The 16,872-nt window shown below is 42.9% G+C and overlaps 1 protein-coding gene across 2 annotated transcripts in view; it reads left to right on the forward strand.

The window, feature by feature from the left end:
- The window catches only part of trit1 (tRNA isopentenyltransferase 1), a 43,006-nt gene extending 34,180 nt beyond the window's left edge, over nucleotides 1-8,826 (forward strand). For both annotated transcript variants that reach the window (XM_030741080.1, XM_030741081.1), the window contains exons 9-11: nucleotides 6,823-6,932; nucleotides 7,536-7,653; nucleotides 8,101-8,826. In XM_030741080.1, coding sequence (XP_030596940.1) covers nucleotides 6,823-6,932; nucleotides 7,536-7,653; nucleotides 8,101-8,315 — 443 coding nt within the window. In that variant the 3' untranslated portion in view covers nucleotides 8,316-8,826. The remainder of the gene's footprint in view (nucleotides 1-6,822; nucleotides 6,933-7,535; nucleotides 7,654-8,100) is intronic.
- Nucleotides 8,827-16,872: the final 8,046 nt, after the last annotated feature.

Raw genomic sequence — 16,872 nt, forward strand, 5'->3', positions numbered from 1 at the left:
GGGGTGAGTTTACACCCTTGTCCTCCAGCAAGTGCGAAGCCCTCATGAATACATACACGTGCACGCACACACACACACACACACACACACTAATGCAATCTCGTACCATGGATAAAAACAATCTAGTGTTGTTGTTGCCAAAGACACCTCTCTGTGACCTCCACTTGGTGGAGAGACCAAATACGTTTAGGTGGAAACGTCAAACACTGACAAGAAATCTAAAATCTTATTTCCCTCGCAGGGAGGGGAGGAAAAGATGATGCATGAAGAGAAAGACACATCTCCACTCCAGAGAGCAAATATAGCTGGGTTGTGATAGGGCATCCAACTGCTACGTCTCGTCTTTATCACCACAGTGGCTCATACAAATGCCGCGGGGTACGTGTGAATCAGGAGAGACGATCATTCATTGCAAAACACATCTGCCATTGTGGAAAACAACACTGAATGACTTTCAGTGGGGTCTGTAAGTATTTGGACAGTGACAGTTTTTTGTAGTTTTGCCTCCGTACCCCACCGCAGTGGATTCAGAATAAATCAATCACAGTCCCCCATTTTAAGACGCTCAGAAGTAACTGGACAGTTCACTGTATAGCTGCCAGTAGCCACTAGTGTTTATTGATGTGTGACTGCTAATAGAAGTATCAGGATGAACTGTGAAGTGTGCAGGGCTACACTCTCTGCTCAGCTTCATCCAAATGGTGCAAAACTGATCAGATAGCACTTCACAGTGCAAATGGGTAACGACCCAAAGCATGCCGTAAAAGCAGCCCAAGAGTTTCTCAAGGCAAAGAAATGAGATATTTTTCAATGGCCAAGTCAGCCACCTGATCTCAACCCAACAGAGCAGCTTTTCAGTTATTAAATACAAAACTGAAAGCAGAAAGATCCACAAACAAGCAGCAACTGGCTGCAGTAAAAGCCTGCAGAGCATCTCAAGGAGGAAACAGCGTTTGGTGATATCTGTGGGTTCTAGACTTCAGACAGACACTGATTGCAAAGGATTTCCATCTAATTATTAAAAAAACAATTCTTACATTTACAGTTGTTAGTTTGTCCAGTTACTTTTGTGCCTTTGAAGATGAGGGCTGTGTATAACAATGTCAGTAATTCCTGAACATTGAATGTAGACATTTCTGTTTAACCCCGTGAAGCTGAAAATCTGCACCTCAGCCTCGTTGATCATTGGGTTTAACCACTGTGGTGGTATACAGAGGCTAAACCACGAAAATGGTGTTTTTATTCAAAAATGTGCGGACCTGTGCGTATTAGAGTCGTGGCTCCTTGAACACGTTGAGGGGAGTTTGATTCACATTAAAATTTGTTGAAATTTAAATGGCAATAACGTATTTTTTTGGGCACTCGGGTGCAGCAGAAACAAGCTGTGAATAATAGTGAGGTTTCACTTTGCCTTAAGCTGACAAGCCGACCTTGAAAGCAACCATTTGTTATTTTGCACCTTCAGCAGTTTCTGAGCAACTTTTTTGCTCCGTTTTTGGCCAACTCCTGCCTCTCAGCTGGATATGGAGGGCATTTTTAGAGCTTTGTATCTGAAAACATACATACTGTAAGAGCAGTATTTGTGGACCAAAATAGTTTGGCCATTTAAAAAAAAAAAAGTTAAAGGATGCTAGCATTCTCTATATAAACAAGTGGCACAGAGTTTTTCAGTTGCTACCCCCCCCCCCCCCCCCCCCCCACTTAAGAGAAGTTAATCTCTTGTTTATGTAGAGTCCAGGAACTGCTAAACTGCAGCCTCAGCTTATCTTCACACTTCATGGCTGATTAAAGCAAGGTGACATCCGCTACCCTTTTCTTTTGGTGTGGCAGCTTTTCTCACACACTTTAAGTTAGATGGAGTGTGAGGCTGCTGTTACTTTCTTATGTGACGAACTAAGAGCTTTCAGGAAGTTCTTACTGTAACTTGCTCTGCTGATAGGTCAGTTGTAATGGCCACCACCCTGAACTCACCTGGTTTACACTCTCCCTGAAAGCACTTGATTCCAGAAACACTGAAATAATAGCATCTTCTTAATTTTTTCTTATAGGTGTTGCAATATTACCATTATTGAGAGTTATATTTGCCACAGTAATCGTAATCTGCTCCACTTCACTTTTAAGCTGACGGTTGGTCACTATTGGACATTCCAGGCTCCAGTTGCCTAGGTAACCCTCGAATGTATTTACTAATGGGTCAGATATCAATCACCACTATCCTCTTATTGGTCTTGGAGCCTGCTCACTTCTCATCGCCAGCAGTACTGGCTTGAAGTTGCTGAATGCCTTTGACTTTCTACGGTCTCCGGTTGCCATGTCGCTGTGAATTGCTTCCTGTGTGAGGATGCAGGTTAATTTACAGATGTTTTTATTTTTTTTAGATGTAGGTCCATATCTCCCAAAGAAATCTTTGTGCAGCCATACTCAACCTGCTTCAGAAAGTTGATCACTAACAACAGTTAAACAAAGGAGGTGAGGGAGACGAGAAGTGGAAGAGGAACCATAGGAAAGAGGAAGGAGGCTGTTGAGTCAATAGTGTCAGCTGCCGTGTTCCAGTGTGGATGACAGCCAAAGAAGCACAGCTGGGCCAGGGGACGCCGCACTAAGGCTGGCGGTAGAGCTTTTATAGCAAAGCACACACAGGCACACATCCTCACTTAGCAAACATAAGGATAACACAGCAAATGACTCCTAGCCCGCTTGTTGCAACAGGTGGACTACTGTTTCAACACATGTACACACACTCAGCACTGGCAGGCAGCTGCCCAGCGACAGATTCTGCTCCTTATTGTTGGCAAAGCCATCTCCCATGTGCACTTGAAAGGCAGTGCTCACGGTTTGTGTTTTCTGTGTGTGTGTGTGTGTGTGTGTGTGTGCCTATGCCAACCACCCTGTTCTTTGTCCCTTCGCTGTGTCTTATCAACTCTCATTCAAGATGTTGTGGATTATCAGGGTTAAATTTCACCAGATCCCAAACAAGAATCATTGTGGAGCATCTGGCAACCCACCAAGCAGTGTCTCCCCTTTATTTACCACCACTCCACTCTGCCCAGGGGGAGGTTGGTGATCGCAAAAGGAAATTGTAGGAGGGTGCCGAGAGAGATAAAAATACAAAGTAAGGAAATGGATAGTGTCAACAGGAGGGCACAGAATGCTCACTGCTGGGGTGAAGTAATTATTAGAGCACCTAAAGGAGAGATCACCAACTCTGCATCTGGTATAGGTACACCAGGTGGCACTTGCCGCCGCCACCACCACCACCTGCCTGCTATTGTGCCGCAGACACAAAAGACTTCCCTCCTGACTCACAAAGAAGCGCACATACATACATACACAGGAACCATGCAAATGAAATCTGAAGCTTTGATTAACAGTAACTACTGTTTAACATCACACACAAGCCCGACTGACTTGAGGACAAAGTTTTGAGGATAAGTGCTGCACGCAGATAAGAGGGGGGGGAAAACACAGGCTGTGAAGCCAAATGATGCAGGTGCAGGGTGAGACTCTGCTATTAAGGAGCCTCTTGTTTGTTTTGCTTTGAAACGCCATGCCAAATTCATTTAAGCACAGCTGGCCTTGGCATGAAAGAATAAAATATATCACATGCTTAAGTGGTTGACTACAGACTAAATCCACAATATGCAAATTTCTCTCAGTGGCAGTTGAACTGCAGTTTGTACCCAGAGTAAAATGTAAGTGTAAAAGCTGTCGGGTGTGGCTGTGTGGGGACTCATTGTTCTCACACACACACACACGTCCTCTGACAAAGTCAACACTGTTAGTTATGAACAGTCATACAGTTAGCACTCTGTGTCTCTCTGTGATAATGGAGGCCCAGACGGCTCCCAGTAGAGTTCAGTCTATAGGATGTCTGCTGCCCTCAAATCCACAACTGAGTTTGTGGAGAAAGGATTAAGGCATAATTGAGTTGGCAAACAGTGCTTTATAGGTTAATGGGATTCGTTTACCTGAGAGTGTGGGCTTAACACATATATATTCTATTCAGACCGTGCCAGACTTGTATCTCCTTCGACTTACTAAAGCCAGATTCGTGGCCCTGCATTAGCCACCACTAGAATAACCCAACATGCTTTAGTTTTTCTGATCTGTGTTCATTTGGTTTTAACTCAGAATATGTGCAACCATAATACAAAGATAATGTGTTGTATGTTATTCCTCTGTGTTTAACATGTTGACGGCTGTTTCCAGTTTATAATTAGTTTACCTGACTTGCTTTCGGATTACTGCTATTAAAGAAGTCGAGGTCAGTCTGCGTGGACACCAACTAATACCGTAATGCGGATAAATTGTTAACAAGTAAAAATGATGAACATTGCATACAGAAGTGTGCAAAAGTTTTAAGCCATCCTTCATTTATTTATTTTGCTAGGAAAATGGGAAATAAGTGTCACGATTCTGTTGAGACATCTGCAAACATACATGGAAATACAGTATATAAGTTTAATTTTAACAAGCTTGAAAGTCAATATTTGGTGTGACCACCTTTATTCTTCAGCGCAGCCTGAACTCTGTGAGGCAGCTTTCTGTGTGTAGTCTTCAGGAATAGTTCTTCAGGCTTCTTGAAGGACATTTAAAGCTCTTCTTTGGATGTTTCTGCCTTTTGTCCAGTTTTCTGTCAAGATGATCCCTCACTGCTTCAATAGTGTTGAGGTCCGGGCTCTGGGGAGGCCAATCCATGCCTGATGGAGTTTCATTGTGTGTTTTTTCTATCCAGGTATGATTTTACTGCATTGGCAGTGTGTTTGTGATCATTGTCATGATGAAAAAGGAAGCTGTTGCCAATCAGACGCGTTTCAAAAGGTGTGTTTTAAATTTCATGTTGGATCAAAATCTGATGGTACTTTTCTCCAACAGCTCCGGCTGAAATGTAGCTCCAAACCATGACAGAGCCTCCACCGTGTTTTACAGATGGCTGTAGACACTCACTGTTGTACCTCTCTGCTCCTCCGTGCATACTGATGATGATTTGAACTGAAAATCACTAAAACATACCTGTTGCCACTGATTTTCAGTCCAGTTTCCTTTCAAGGGACACAGCAAGGACAGCGCTTTAGGAATCACTATGTTGAAGCAAAAATACTGTTTTATGCCAGTCAAACTGTCTTATCTTTGATGGTAGAAAGAAATGGGAGTAACAGATGTGCTTTTGTGACAGGCTGCTAGTATCAAACTGCCTAGAGAGACAATACAAAGTTGGTTCTTTGCTAACTTATCGGTGATGTGTAGACACAACACTGGCTCATCCCTTGAGTTCATCATTTGAGGCAAATGATTCACAGTTTAGTGGCTTAATAAACTAAAAAAAAATATTCTTCTGAAAATGTACAAATGTACAAGGACTATCCAAAACTTTGAAAGCCCTTCAGAAAGCCTATTTCTCAAGACTACTTTAAAAATCTTATAAAAACCTCTGGCTCCTTGGAAGCAAAATATAAGAATTGGCTCAAGACTTTGCACAGCACTGTACATTTGACCCATTCATTAAAATTTACCATCCATCATGTTTAAGTCATCAGCACTTTGGAAACGGGTGTACCAAAATGTTCTTGTGCAGGCATTGTCACAAATTTATCCAGTCAGAAATTCATTTTACTGATTTATCCAACCCCACGTGAACGTACAATAGCATAACCAGATCCTCCCCCACCCCCACCCCCAAAGCTGTAAGCTGTCAAGTTGTATTGTGGGTAATGTAGGCTTAATTTTTGTCAAGAAGAAGGTTTGAAATAAGGTTCTGCTGCTTCTGCTTTTGTGCTCCATGTGTGGAGTTGTGTTGGTTTCTTCTGGCTTTATCGTGTCTGAGCGCAGCCTCACAGTTCGTGCCTCTCTTGCATTAGCTCGCTTGCATTCAGACCACAGAGGTAACCTTGATTGCTTGAAAAGATAACCATCCAGCTAGCTTTGAGTGTCATTTAAAAGCTTGTCTGACAGTATTTTCTAACCATCTGGATGGAAAAACTCTTCAGCTCAATAAAAAGAGAAACTGAAGGCTACCCGTGCACCTCAGCTGTAGTGTGCACTGATACACCAGAGGCACGAAATGAGGCTCAACAACTCAAATTTTGACTGAGTATAATTCTACATTTTTGCTCTAGCAGGTATTCTGTAAATGTGATATTCACACATTTTTTTTTTTATTATTTAAAGTTGCATCTCTTACAAGTCACTTTCTCTACAAGTTGCACCAGAGTAAATTTCCAGTGTTGGGCTTGCAAGACGGCGAGTGCAGACAGGTGCTCGGATAGACAGACGGAGAGATGAGCGGGGGAAAGGTCTGGTGCTGCCGTTGCGTTCCGAGACCTGGCCCCGAGACTGCTGACTGATGCAAAATAGCAACATGGGGGTGGAACAGTTAGAAGCAGAGACAGTGAGTGAAAGCTGAAGCGAGACTGATGGCGAGAGAGAGAGAGAGATGGCGCACAAAACACAAGGGTGGGAGGAAGGAGGGAGAGACATTATCGAGCCAGTGTGAGTCAGCAGGTTGACGGAGCTTCAGGGTGCGGCTCCAGCACCGTCGCTGCTCCTGTGCGTTACCCAGTTTGAACTGGCGCGTCTCAGGCGCTGCGATGTGCAGACAAACCCTCAGGAGCTTGCCTGTTTTTATTTTTGTACAATAAGCAGGAGCACAGTCACTGTCAGGGGTCTAAAAGTTGCTTTCAGTTTTTCTTCCACTTATTTATTAAAAATAAATAGTTGGAAACATTGAATCAAGTATCAGTCTTTGTTCCTTTTAATGGCAGCCTCCTTGCAAAATGCATAATGTGCACTAAGCGTGTGTTTTTGACCTTTCTGTGCCTGCAGGACCAGGAGACAACGTCCCTGCAGTGTATGGCCTGGATGTGACGGATGTGTCGCGGTGGGAGGAGACGGTGCTGGACCCTGCACTGCAGATACTGGACAGTCTCAGTAAGGTGGGGCCTCAGTAGTCTAAAGTGGCAGCTTCCTGTTAGCTGCCTTCATCTGGTGCTGTGTGATCTGCTATCATGTCTTTCTCTTTTACTTCTCTTACTTTGAGGTTTGCATTTCTTTCCTTTCATCCTTTTGCCATCAGTGTGTTTCTCTTCTTGTTTTCCCTTATTTATTCCCCTTTTTAGGTCTTTCCCTTCTTTGACTGTTACCCATCTTCCTTGTGTTTTTTGTCCCATGTTACCAGCTGTCTTAATGTTTCTTTTTTTCCTTTCTATTGGTCCCTTTCCTTGTCCAACCACCTTACTTTCACATTCATTCTTCCTGGCTGCTTTCTCTTCTCTCCTGCCTTTTCCCCCCTTTTTGGTAATTTCTGAATTGTTTTTATTTCCTGTCTTCATCCTCATTTCTTGTCTCTCATTCATTTATTCTCAAGTTTTCCCTTTTCCTTACCTTAATTTCCGTACCTTATTTTTGCATACTTTGCTGCCTGTTCTGTTCTCCTTCTGCTCCTTTTTTTTTTCTATCAAAGTAGACTTAGCATATCATAAATACGCCTTTAAAAAAAAACAAAAAAGAACCCAAAATTTTTTTGCTTCATTTCCCAGCATGCAAAGCCAGCTATTGCACCAATCAGAGTGCAGGGGGTAGAGCAGAGAAACAAACGGAGCCGCCACACCTGTGATCTGTGTGACAAAGTGATCATTGGTGACCTGGAGTGGACAGGTGAGGCATCAATGTGAGGGAAATAGGTAACATAAATATAGACATTTATAACAGTGCTTACACATATTCATTAAAGCTGCACTGAGATGCACTGGGGGGGGTCAAAACATGAAGGAGATTCTTATTGTGTAATATGACAGCAGCTTTATCGTGCTAACTTGCATACTTAACTTTGTAGCCATCAAAATGTCTGTACTTTAAGATTCCTATGAAGATGTATGATGACGTATGATGCCCAGTGGCAACCACTGATATATATATTTTTTCTATACATACAAACCTGATCACCTCTGGGACCTGTTGCACCAACTTTCTCCTTATTTTTCTTGCGCATGACTCATTCGGATCATCATCTTTAAGTATCACTGAGATCAAACAGTGTTCCCTCTCTCTCTCTTGCTAAAAATATCCAAGGAGTGTTCTGTCTTTTATCCTCTGTACCTGCAGCTCATCTGAAATCCAAGAAGCATCACCATCATGTGAGGAAAAAGAGGAAGTCCGATCCATCCTGTGACCAGTCGCAGAGTACCAGCTCGCCGTCTGACTCTGTAGGAGAGACGCTCTCAAAGGACTCTTGTGATACTGTTGCCCCGGGCTGCGGGGAACACACCTCTCAGGTCTCTTCTGGGACAACACACGAGGAAGTACCAGTGACACTTTAAAAAGCTGCTCTGACTCTGGTCCACATCCATTTTCACTCAGGTCTCCACCATTGCTGCGCGCTAACGAATGGATGTTCACTCCCAGCCCTTACATGATTAAGACTTTGTTTCCGTAAGGTCGAGGGGAATGATTAATTCCTGAATGTTGGAGAGAAAAACACCTGCAAAATACTCTCATTCATAGACGCTCATGCCTTCATTTTTTTTCAGTAGCAATGCAGACTGATGAGCATAAAGTACATGTTTGATGCCATGTGCAGGCAAAGAATAAAAAAATTTAATAATTATTTTTTTTTACCACTGCCTGAAAATGTAAAGTTTTAGAGTGAGGTTTATTTTTTAAGAATGTGTTGATATGGACTTTCCTCATTTATCAGCATTTCAGAACAGATTGTTAATATTAAGCTCAGTCGCCTTTATTTTGAATGAACCCCCAAAGTTTTCTAAGCTCACGGGTGAAAGTTGTGGGCTGCTCGACTATCTCAAATATAATAATGCCAATTATTTTGGTCAGAACCTTTTATTAAACTTAAAAAAAAATGTGTCTTTATAGATAATTCAAATGAAAAAGGATTAAATATTTGGAAAAAATTTAGGTGGGGGGTTGCGGTGGGGATACGGAGGCGAGGGTATGGTGTTGACAGTACAGTCAGCCCCAGACCTGTAGCCTCCAGAGAGACTCACATCTTCAAGAGACCACGCACAGAGACTGATGGACAGCCAGTCACCACCGTCTCAGTCACACATCGCTGTAAGTGGGTCAGGTGAGAGACCCTTGATGACAAATGCACCTGCAGCCGTAATGACCCTTCCAAAGGTTTACCTGTCGAAACCTTGTATGACTTCTTTAGGTAAATCCTATTGACTGGAGGCTGTCATTTGCATTTGGGTCCAGATCATGTTTTCATAATCCTTGGAAGTCTAAATCATAATTAATTAGCCTAGTGAAGGTGCTTTTCTGCAAGTCAAGGAAAAAAGCAAAAAGCACAAAATTGGATTTTAGGGGTCTTCATGTGACAGCAGCAGCAGTTTAACCCTCATCTCACTGAGCTCTCATTGCTCTGCTGACGCAGCAGACCAATGAGATCAATGAGCTTTGTCCTTTGTTTGCCAGCTGCCACCTTGTTTTACGCTCATGAAATATGTTGTTTCTGGTCTTTTGTTCAGTAATGACTAGCCGCCTTATCGGTGTGGTTTATCTCAGAGTGGAGCCCAGCTGAGCACATTTCAGCTCTGACAGTGGTGTAAACCACCATCAGGTCAGGCTGTGAGAAGTGTGTTTTCACAGCAATGATTGCAAGTCTTTGTTCATCCAGGCAGCATATCGTACCACTTTCAGCCTGAGGTGTGTGTTCCCGGTATTGTGCCATAAAGCCACAATACCGGGCATTGCTCCAAAGGCTTTTTTTAGGCGCTTCTTTTCCATCTCCTCACCTGCTCCTGCTTAACGCTCCGTTATCGCTTTCTTTAAGTTTTCAATCGCAGTCTTAAAGTCTTGGAAATTACTCTCCAGTAGAGTTTAGTTCACAGGCTCACAGACTTTGACCTCATCCAAATGACTAAAAATATTTCCAGCAGCATAATAGCTGGAAGTGTGTGTGTGTCTGTCTGTGTGAGTGTGTCCCACATTCTCTCTTTGCAAACTGGGTCAGGCCTCAAGCTTACTGGGGTATTACCATACAGTACGGGAGTCACAGTGATAGCAAAGGTCAGTGTACAGCTTGTGTCTGGTTTTTATAACCACTCCCGTGTTTGGATGGTGTGTTTTTCTTTCCTTCTGTTGACCATTTCAAATCTAAGTTACAGCTGCTCTGTTTTCTTTCCCCCTGCAGCATTTTTTTTTTCATTTCATTGTTCTCTGTAATTACAAAAAAAAAAAAAACTATGAGGGATCTTTAAATGAGGAAAGTGTGCTTTTAAACGCCTCACATTTTTCACATTACACGTAATTTTACTCGTGCTATGTTCTTATCTTGAGTGCCTCAGTGAGTCTGGCGTGACACCTAAAGGCACTGCTGAATCACCTCACATTTAAAGAACCAAGCTTGCACAAATGTGTGACAAAAAAGCACCGTGAGAAGGATGCCGGTGTCCGTAGTCACAAGGCTAATTAGTGATTTGCACCACCATGAAGAAACGTGCCATCGATGCACGTTCATGCGCTGGGTGAATACTTTGAAACGAGGAAAACTGCAGCTATTGCTGCCTCCCCTCCTCTAAGTCTATCCTACGAGTGTGTGTTTGCATGTATAGCTGCATCAATTAGCGAGCCACACAATGATTCACCCAGCTTCAGCACTTTTCTGCCTCTCCCTCTATCTGTCCAGTCCTTCCTATAGGCAGTGCATAGCTGTAACTGTTCAGAGCACATACCATCCTATACGTGAGGCCCAGTACAGGGGAACTGCTGGCTCTAAACCAGACATCAGTTTTTTTTCTGTGCATCACTTGGATGTTAACTTGTGAGATAGTACCATGGACTAAGACAGATGAACGTAGACACTGCAACATCACGCAGTGGTTTCTGGACTCTGCCTTTTGTTACCCTGATGCTGCAGCCCAGGACTCAAGTTCTGCCCCCACATGAATTTGAAGGCAGAGTCCTGAGATCAGCCTGCCTGACAGCGCAACAGAGAGTGATGCAAATCCTTTAACCCAAAGGTGGAGGCTAACGTCTTTTCATAAGCACCCCAATTGACCACCTCCAGGAATGCCTATGAAAACATTGGCTTTCCTGTAGGCCTCACCTCCACTAACTGGAATCTTTGATCTCAATAGCCATATATTATCATTAGCATACTGAAAAGAGTGTTCTTGTGGAGCTTCTTAATGCAAGAATATGACGAAGCTTTCCTTTAATGAGTTCTTAATTACTCTATTAAGGATTTAAGTAACTGTGATTCTGCAATTTTAACCAGTAAGGCCTTTGTTTTAGGGTTTTCCTGGGAAAACTAAAACAAACTGGGAAAATTCACAAATTTTTCCAGTTTGCCTCCCAATGGAGCTAAACTGGCATCTAGCCTCTCAGAGCTCTGCTCTAGTAGTGTGTCACCCAGTGACTGTGCATCTAGGTAATTTGAAGTCCAGTTAATCCTAATCTCTAATCCCATTTGACTAAACATTCTCTGCCATCTGGCCCTGGCGAGACGAAAAATGCTTGCACGTAACTACACACAGACATACGTGCAAGCAGTTAATCAGATAGTTGTAGCCGTATCCATTGTTGAAATGATGACCATTTGACGAGAAATATCAGTTCTGCTAATGCAGAGAATGCTTGGAGATACTAGAGAAGGCCAAGTCTCTACCAAGGGCAGAGTAATAGACACCACACAGCCTTTTAATCTCAGTTTGTGGCGTGTGAAGGACTTGAAAATGTGGGGCTGAAAATGTGTATCTCTTTTGTTGACACTGTAGGCGAAGACAGTTAAGACCAGCAAAAGGTCAACTATCAGGCAGTGAGCCACTCAGTGTGTGAGCAAAGATACTGAGATCGCATATTTGTAGCCTCTGACCTCATTTTCTCTATAAAGATCAATGTGTGCATGTTTGTGAATCCCAGCTGCAAGTTTTCCTCTGTCTGGGCCCAGTGTTGTCTATCAGAAATAGGGCAAAAATGGTCCATAACCCTGTGAGAAAGGCAAAACTGTCAGGTGTGACTCAGATAGGAAATACATGTGCACGCATGTAAGCCATTTTTCTTGTTTTATATTGCCGGTATCATAAAGAAAATGCACCACAGCTGCTGCTTACCTCTCTAGCGATCGCATGTGTTTGTGGTTCCTGCAGTATAGGTGTAATAATTGTGTGTTTGCACCTGTATGCATTATGGATTAGACACACATGGCCAGACCTACTCAGTGAGGGATGAGTGTTGTTGCAGCCTAATCCTCAGATGCTGCTTTTTTATAACATTTCAATGTGATGTATGCATCCAGAGCCAACTGCAGACCATCATTTATTAATGCGTGTGTGTGTGTGTGTCTATAGGGAGGAACTGGGTTCACTGAGTTCATGCAGCTTCCTCTCTGTCTTTAGCTCTCGCTCTCTCTCTCTGTGTCACACTGTCTGGTTCCTGTAGTGGTCGCCGTATACGAATGAGCGACAGAAGGAAAGGGAGAGGACGAGATGTGATAAGATGTGAAAAGCCTTTAAGGAAAGTGTCATAGGTGCAGCTCATGCATGGCTCCCTATAGTCTCTCTGTCTGCCCTCCTCTCTCTCGCTGCTGCTGCGTATTTCCTGCCTGGTTATGTAATGCGGGGGCCGCTCTGGACTTTTTTCCTTTTTCTTTTTCTTCTACCCTCCTCAATCCAGAGCCTTCCTGTTTTTTCCAGCAACCCAGTGAACTCTTTTTTTTTTTTTCCCAGGGCAGCACTTGCCTGTATTCCCTTGCTTTCTGTATGCATTGTGCTTTTATTTTAGACAAAGCTGCGCGCACTTGATATATTGTGTCTGGCTGGCCTCATAAAGGTCTCAGTCCTCACACTTCTTGTGTGTGTGTGTGTGTGTGTGTGTGTGTGTGTGTGTGTGTGTGTGTGTGTGTGTGTGTGTGTCAGCTGCCTTCATATCATAAGCCCTCCACGCTCCTGTCCATCTTGGCTCTCTGTTATCTGTCTGTCCACTTGTTTTTCACCTTTTGCTCTCAGGCAGGAAATGGGTGTGCGAGCTCATAAAGGACCAACAAAGCAGCCCGTCTGTCGTGTGTAAGAATGCGTGTTTGTGTGCTCATTTTTATTGGACTTATTTGTGTACTGGGAGCAGTGTACTCACTGCAGTGTACAGTGTGCGACAAAGGGTGTGTGTGTGTGTGTGTGTGTGTGCGTTGCCATTGTCAGTGAGTTAAGCGCTGAAGCCGGCTTTTTTCCCGCCAGTGCAGTGTTTTGTGGGAGGGGTTTTGGCTGCTCAGCAGCAACAAAGAGCCACAGCTTCCCGCCCGAAATGTAAATGAGCTTCAGGTGGGTGGAGCTGGGTGCCTCCCCTAATGCAGGGCTTAACGCTTTCACTGCCAGGGTGGAGGTCATCACAGCGCAGATGTATTGAACTGTCAGCGTAAAATAGGGACTCTAAAGGACCGTAAATCTTAAATGGACAGTCTATACTGAGTATTAGTTTGAGTATTGTACAACAAATGAGTTAAACCCCATCAGGCTTAAAAAGTCTCTATGCTGTAATATTATCTGACCTTATATATTTATTCAGCTTTTTTCATTAGTTGGACTTCATGGATTTCCTTTTTGTTAATGATATTTTAGTGTTGTGTACACTTAGCATTAACCATAAATGAGCAGACACACAGTATAGTAGAAGCTCTTTGGGGGTCAGGGTGACTTGTTCTCTCTCTTGAAAATGGACAACTGCAGACAGTGTCCTCAGTTCATTTGTGAAAACGGCTTAATTTACTCAACTTTTCCCGTGTGAATCCTTTTGTGGAGGGTGTTATTCTTTTATTGAGACCATCGTGCTTTCACACTTACTAATAAAGTAAGAGTGGTGAGATGGTGTGCATTCATGGCCACAAAGTAAAACTCTAAAACTAAACAAGTCATTATAAATTTAACACATGTGCCACAAAAACGCATTTGCCTCAACAACAAGATTCTGCTGATCCTGTTTTTACAAGGTGAACGTGTTGCTGTTCGTCTGATATCGATGTGAATTCAAACTGTGACCATTTCGATTTCTTATACTTTGCAAGAAACTTCTAAACTTGCTCTAATTGTAAGTTAGCGCTCCAGTGGTGTTTTACAGGTGTTGTAAAACTGACGGTGTGTGTGTGTGCGTGTGTGTGTGTGTGTAACAGCACATGGCTCTTTTATGTAAGTGTGTTATGAAACCCAGTGTAACATTACATTGCATGTATGCCGATAGCAGCTGTTGTACGCACACACGTGCACGCTGTCACACACCTCTTCATGCATTTCCTAACAAAGAGCCTTATTATATGAAGAGGTTGTGCTTGGTGGTGGTGGTGGTGGTGGTCTCCACCTGGTCTCTCTCACACACACGTCATACATTCACAAATATTTACAATATTGCTTATTGATACAAACCGGATCAACCGATGTCCTGAAACGTGTGTACGTGGACGTGTAGAGCGAGGGAAGGAGCTGGCTCTCAAACCGAGGAACACTGCACACTCATTGGTTAACAGCTTGTAATTGATAAGTCATTATCCATTGAACATAGCCTGGTTTATTCTCCTTTGTGAATCTAATTAGGACCATAATTTAAAAATTTATGTTGTAATCAATATCACTTGAATGCAGCGATTTTTGACCATAAAGTCATCAGGACACTGTTTACTCGGGTCACAGATCAAGAGTGCTGGAGGGGTGTTTTGCCCATAGAGTTGTGTAAAGCCAAAAGTCTTTTAGGAACCAGAGGAGTTGAGGTCCTAGTAAGGTATTGGGCCACTATGCATGGCCAAAGCAGCTTACAAATGTCCCCTAGCATTGGTTGTCCAAGTTTCAGGAAGTACGAGAAGGATGAGATGAAACGTCACTTTAGGAATACGCTGGATGTGGCTGCATTGCGTTCTGGCCCTGATGCAGTCACTGGGGTTGCTTCCATTAACACCTAATGCGACATGGCACGTTTTTAAAAGCATCCCAGGAAGCTGTGCTGTGCACAGAGCAGATGAGGAGGGTAGTAAATCAGACATGAGGGCAGCATAGAGTATGCGGCCAATTTTCAAAATAAAGGATTCTGCAGACTAAACGCTCTGCTTCTGAGATGCTGTTGGTGTGATTTGACACTCAGCAAAGACATGCATCTTTTCCAGGAATCAATCTCCCAAAGATATTCCTTCATTCGATGTTTTGGTGACGGTGGTGGAGAGCGCCGTCTTACACATTTTCTGACTCTGAAGGCCGTTGCATATGATTCCTTATGGATGGGGACAGTGTTATCCTGACACAGATCACTCGCCTTAAAAGATAAATGCTTCATTAAAGGATAAAAGTGATCACACAAAACAGCTCTGTGGTGGTTTGCAGTGCTCTTTCCCTCCAAGGGACAACTGGATCAAAACCAGGCCCTGGATCTCCGGGGACAAAGCTTCAGATTTTTCCTTTATTTTTTTGTTCCCGTTAGTCATTTACTGTGGCTGTTCTGTAATTTGTCAGCTTGATGCTTGAGAAATATTTGTGTACTCAGAGGACAGCAGAAACACTAATGTGTGATATTTCCAGAAAGAGCAGTTGTGCAATGTGCCCTGTTGATTACAAACAAGTATAGTCATGCATTAAGTTTTTCTTCATGAACTCAGTTGCAGCCTAATGTGTGTGGCCATGTGTATAAATTTAGAATGCATGCACTTTTCTGAAGTAATCACTGTGGTATGAAGCTTTACCATAAAGCAGAGAGTACTGCTACCCTAAGGTCAGCAGAGGTATTAATTGGGTCATTTTGGTACATGAGCATCATTAGCTTCTTATACTTGCAAAGTATAAGAAGAAACATGATTGGTATGCTGTAAAAAAAAAAAACAGACAAACAAAAAACACTTTTATCCGGACATTGCATATTATTGACTGGGTCATAGCATAGTGCTGAACTCAGCTCTGCACGTGCACTGCAGAGAGATCTGCCACAGCTCCGCCTTCTTTAAAGAGGCTATTAGACTTTTGCTTCATATACATTTCTGTCATATATTTTGTGTATTTTTACAACTGTTCGATTTAAATTAATGTCAGTGAATGTAAAAGTAATACGCCAAAAGCAGACTGCTCTACATTTCAGACTTTTTTTTTCCTTGTCTTGGCTCTGTATGATGTCAATGAATGTGGATATCCCTAATATGGTCATCTCAGGCTCATAGCCCCTCCCACTTTTTTGTTTATGAGAGGCAGCCATTCAGAAGACAGTAACTGGGCTAGCGCTTTTCTACTTTTACTGAGCACTTAAAGCACTTTTTACAAAGCTGGCTCAAAGACAGAGGGAAGAGAGTTAAAACGGCTTGTGTTGATGAACGAGGGGGCAGCACCAAGACCCATTATAAGATTTTTGTATTTACTACTTTGAATTATGAATGATGTAAAGCTATTCTAACAGACACCAGAAATCAAAAATATGAACCCAGAATTGAGTATTATGGGCCCCTAAGACATAAAAATTCCAGGAAAACTTGTTTATGGTTGATCCTGAAGGAGACTACGAACTGAAACATGTTGGGTTCAGATTAAAGTTTAACGGAGTTTTAACCTCCTCTCCAAAAGTACGTTGCCAGTGTTGTGATTAATGTATTAATGCATTAAATTAGCGCTGAATCTTTTATGCTGAGTTGCTACAGAACGGTTGTCCTCATGTTGCACTCACACATTCAGACATGTACGGGCTTGTTACACTGTTGCTCAGCACAGTTGGTCAGCACATTTGTACAGCAGAACAGTTGGTAACCAGTCCAACGGCACTCAGGCTGATTTACATTGTGGCTGGCGAGGACAGTGACTGTCTGCTGATATGAGGTAAGCTGTGCCAGGATTAGAGCTGATCGTTAGAGGGGGAAAGAGCAACAGTTTACTGGTGTGTGTGTGTGTGTGTGTGTGTGTGTGTCAA

Source organism: Archocentrus centrarchus, chromosome 11 (assembly GCF_007364275.1).
Source record: "Archocentrus centrarchus isolate MPI-CPG fArcCen1 chromosome 11, fArcCen1, whole genome shotgun sequence".
In the NCBI taxonomy this organism is placed as follows: domain Eukaryota; kingdom Metazoa; phylum Chordata; class Actinopteri; order Cichliformes; family Cichlidae; genus Archocentrus; species Archocentrus centrarchus.